This window comes from Micromesistius poutassou (genome assembly GCF_964030765.1).
Source record: "Micromesistius poutassou genome assembly, chromosome: 12".
Classification (NCBI taxonomy): Eukaryota; Metazoa; Chordata; class Actinopteri; order Gadiformes; family Gadidae; genus Micromesistius; species Micromesistius poutassou.
Window position 1 is genome coordinate 9,098,497 of NC_140282.1, and position 4,300 is coordinate 9,102,796.

A 4,300-nucleotide genomic window follows, 5' to 3' on the forward strand; every position below is an offset into this window, starting at 1 on the left:
ACACACACACACACGCGTGTGTGTGTGTGTGTGTGTGTGTGTGTGTGTGTGTGTGTGTGTGTGTGTGTGTGTGTGGGCGCGCTTGTGTGTATGCATGTATGTATCTGTGCGTGCATGCGTGCGTGCGCGTTTGCGCGCCTGTTGCTCCTCGCCTCGCGTGTCACTTAACAAAACGTGACGTTGCCTCCTCTATCCGTCCGACCAATGGCAATCCTCGGGGATTAACCGCGCGCGTAGCCTTTATAAAGCAAGGTGATGCTACAACCACCAGATGAGCCCCGACGCGTGAGTCCGAACCCGGTCAGAAAACCCACTGTCCATAACTTACTCCACAAGTACCATCCATCTGCGCCATGGAGCGTGCGTTACCCAGCCAGCAGAAGGACGCCGGGGCCAGCGGTGAGCTGAACGGACTGTTCGACGGGATGATGAGGAAACCCGGGAGTCGACCGGGACAGGCTCCCCCAGCCCCGGCCCCTGCGGAGTCCACCCCGCAGCAGACCTCTTCGTCCTCCTCCTGCTCCGTCATGGAGAGCTGGAGAGAGGAGCGCACCCGGAGCGTGGAGGACAACGAGATGAGTCTGCCCAGCCTGGCCGCAGCCTACACGTCCATCCTCAGGGGACTCGGGGAGGACCCCCAGAGACAGGGGCTGCTCAAGACCCCCTGGAGAGCCGCCACGGCCATGCAGTTCTTCACCAAGGGCTACCAGGAGAAGATCATCGGTGAGTGCAGATCCGCCGAGCCGCTCAGAGCGGGGCGATCAACAGGTGCTCGACCTGTGGGACGATCGCCTCTCCGGGCCACGGTGTTGGCTTTAAAAACTATTTGTAATGTTTGCATTTTATTTTTTCTGTGGTTCACCAACACTGTGTGTCTTATTGTCACTTATTGACGTTGATCAACCCTTTTGTCTGTGTTATGCCCTCTTCAATACTGGATATAATTCAGGTCGTTTTAATTATGGTTTTGGGTTGGCTCAAACACATATTTATATATATTAATTAACTGTACACCCGGTTTGTATTCTGGCTAAACTTGGCAGATGAATACCGGCAGACTAATATTAACTAATGCACTTTAGTCTTTCACACAAGTAACCTCAGCCATCTCAAACAAGGAATGTCTTTTTTGTTTTGGGTTAGAGTAAGTCAAACCCTAGTTCCCTTATATCTTTTTCATGGAAATCATATAGTCATGTAACAATATGGTCAAAGTGTGAACGAGTTGTTCTCAGAAGTACTCCTCCTCCTCCTCCTCCTCCTCTTCCTCCTCCTCCTTTCGGCCATACATCTGGATGTAGTTTGTTGTGCATAACATTCTGCAGAGATGCAAGAATGTGGTTTCGGCACTGCCAACATGTACGTATTTGTGTATGTGTATATGTGTGTGTGTGTTTGCTTGTGTGTGTGTTAGGGGGGGGGGGGGCACACTTTGCCTATACCATCCCCATTTAGAGAAGCCTACAATCAGAATCAGAGTGTTGTGTCTCTGAGCTTTATGTGATCGATTGTGGACATGCATAAGAACTGGTCCACAGACGTGCCAGCATTCTCTCCCCCTCTTCCCATTGGCTGTCTGTAGACCCGCCCCCTGCCACTTGAAATATGAGAGTGAACACCACCGGCAGAAAGACGCTCACATGCAGAAGATGAAAGTATGGAAGTTGACAAAGAATGTCACGTGCCTATCAAGCCGGATCAATGTGTTTGTTTGACCCAACGGCACAAGAGGGCTTCTGCGTCACGGTAACAGAATTCCAGGTCGCCCCCCACCTCCCGTCAGATTAAAACCGCTCCATACACGAGTCACGAGACCAGCAGTCCACTGTAGCTTAAGTTAAGAGTTGTCAAGTATTAAGTATTTATTGAAAATGGCCCGTTGGGTAAAGTACTGTTCATGTGTGTGTGTGTGTGTGTGTGTGTGTGAGTGTGTGTGTGTGTGTGTGTGTGTGTGTGTGTGTGCGCGTGTGCGTGTGTGTGCATGTGTGTGTGTGTATATGTGTGTGTGTGTGTGCGTGTGTGTATAGAGGAAGTGCACGTGAGTGAGTCATGAAAGCTGCCCAGGGAGACGGTCGTGGACAGGAGGTGGATGCTCGACTTAATTTAAATGTCAGCTGTAACCGTGACGACATCACGACTGTCACAGTGACACTGTGACAGGAAACACACACACACACACACACGTACACACACACACACACCATCATCTCATCTCAATCCTTTATATTCAGTTGATAGTGTGTCAACTTTAGTAAACAACTGTTCCCTGTTAATCTGATGAAAAACTCTCAGACTTCATTTACAATAAAGCATCGTTGCCCCCCCTCTCCCCCCCCCCTCTCTGTGTATATATTGTGTGATCGACCCCCCGGCCCCCCCCCCCCCCCCCCCCCCCACTACTTTCTAGGAGCTAGTGGTAGCCAAGCTCACACTTTAACCTTTTATAACCTAATCTACCCCCACCACAAGCACCCCCCCCCCACACACACACACACTCTTCCAGGGCCCAGGGCTTCCATCAATGACCAATTATTTCATTAAAGTTCCCCTAATGCTATTCACCTTTTTAGCCAGGTAAGTGTGTGTGTGTGTGTGTATGTGTGTATGTGTGTGTGTGTGTGTGTGTAATTGTGAGTGTGTGTGTGTGCTTGGGGGTGTAGATGAATACTCACTGTTGACCTTCTACCTAGAGGTAAAACCACCAGGTTGGTGGGGTGGGTGCTGTGTATGTTTTTTAGTGTGTGTGTGTGTGTGTGATCACGATCGAGACCTATGCAGTGGGGGACGTCGAGGCAGTGAAGTGGAAGGAATCCGATCAGGAGGCTTCATGTCAAAGTGTCCTCTTCTTATAAACCTCCAGGCCTCCTCTCGGTGGACCCAGGAAACGCCCGCGTAGCCGTGGAGCGTGCACACACACACACACACACACACACACACACACACACACACACACACACACACACACACTCCTGCTCGGCTGTTGATACCGTGCACGATGATGGCTGCTCAACATGGCTGAGCAGTGGCTGTAAACAAACCCTACCTGGGGAAGAATGACGTGATGATGACACACACACACACACACACACACACACACACACACACACATGCATGAATGTAGGATTGATGGTTCATTTTTATTGTTATTTAAGTGTGTGCCTGCCACATTGAAAACGCGGCATAGTAAACTATTGAGGATGATGCGATTCCAGAGAATTTAGCAAAAAGTAAGTAAAAGCAGTATGTGTAGCGTGTTGTCCACCAGTGTGTTGTCCGCCCGTAAGACAGATCCTGGATGAGAAGCATTCTGCATGAGAAGCACACACACACACACACACACACACACACACACACACACACACACACAGGTGTTAACCTGGCTGGCAGAACCCTTTGTATTACCTCTCAACTATCAGGGAACACGACTCATCACATGGTCACATGGGTCCTGAACTGAGCCACCCTGCATGGGAAGCTGTTTGATGAGTGATTTATGAATGGAAAAACACTAAATCTCCCTTTCCACTTCACAACAATGTTATGGATGTAGTGACATGAATGGATGCTGTTTCCACACGCGTGTTCTTTCACAGTGAAAACACAGTGTTCTTCACACTGTGCTCTTTCTTGTTGACATCGTACTCATGTTGGAGATTTGAATCTCTTAACGAACCAAATCTAAAATGTAAATGGATAAGATCAGCATACACGCTTTGCGGTCAAAATCAAGCCATGCTTCTTTTTAGTCAAGCGATCAAACACAAAAGTGGAGCGGAGATTTCCACCGTGTTATTTAATGTTTAAATTGTAAAGAATTTATAAATTAAAAAAGGTTGTTATCAGGTGTTGGTTCCAGCCCCAGCTCTGTGTCCCTGCTGTGTTGGTACAGCATCATGGTCCACTGGCCTGTTCACATCATCAGCCCCCCTCCTCTCGCCCCTACGCACAGATACCCAGTCAGGAAATTAAAACGCAGCACGTGTGTGAGGGAGGGAGGCAGACGTGTCATCACAAACAGATAAAGCAGAGTTTATTAGAGACCTCTGATATCAGGACTGGGGTGAGGAGAAAAAAAGAAAAGCAATAAGACCCCAAACAGGAAGAGCGTATGGGAGCAGATCTACGATAGGAGCGCCGCTGTTTGTCAGAAGGACAAACAGTGGACAGACACGCTCCGTACGGAACACACCTGGGAACGACAATCGTATCCGTCTGGATGTCTGTTTGTCTGTCCGTCTGGTTTTGTGTTTTTGTTCATCCTGATATGATAACTTGAATTTTAGCTTTTCATTAAGCGCGA

General features: G+C 48.8%; 1 protein-coding gene across 1 annotated transcript in view; it reads left to right on the forward strand.

Annotated features, from left to right (window-relative positions):
* The first annotated feature begins 275 nt into the window (after positions 1-275).
* Positions 276-4,300, forward strand: part of gch1 (GTP cyclohydrolase 1) — an 11,140-nt gene continuing 7,115 nt past the window's right edge. Inside the window, exon 1 of the mRNA XM_084476456.1 lies at positions 276-723. Coding sequence (XP_084332582.1) covers positions 354-723 — 370 coding nt within the window. The 5' untranslated portion in view covers positions 276-353. The remainder of the gene's footprint in view (positions 724-4,300) is intronic.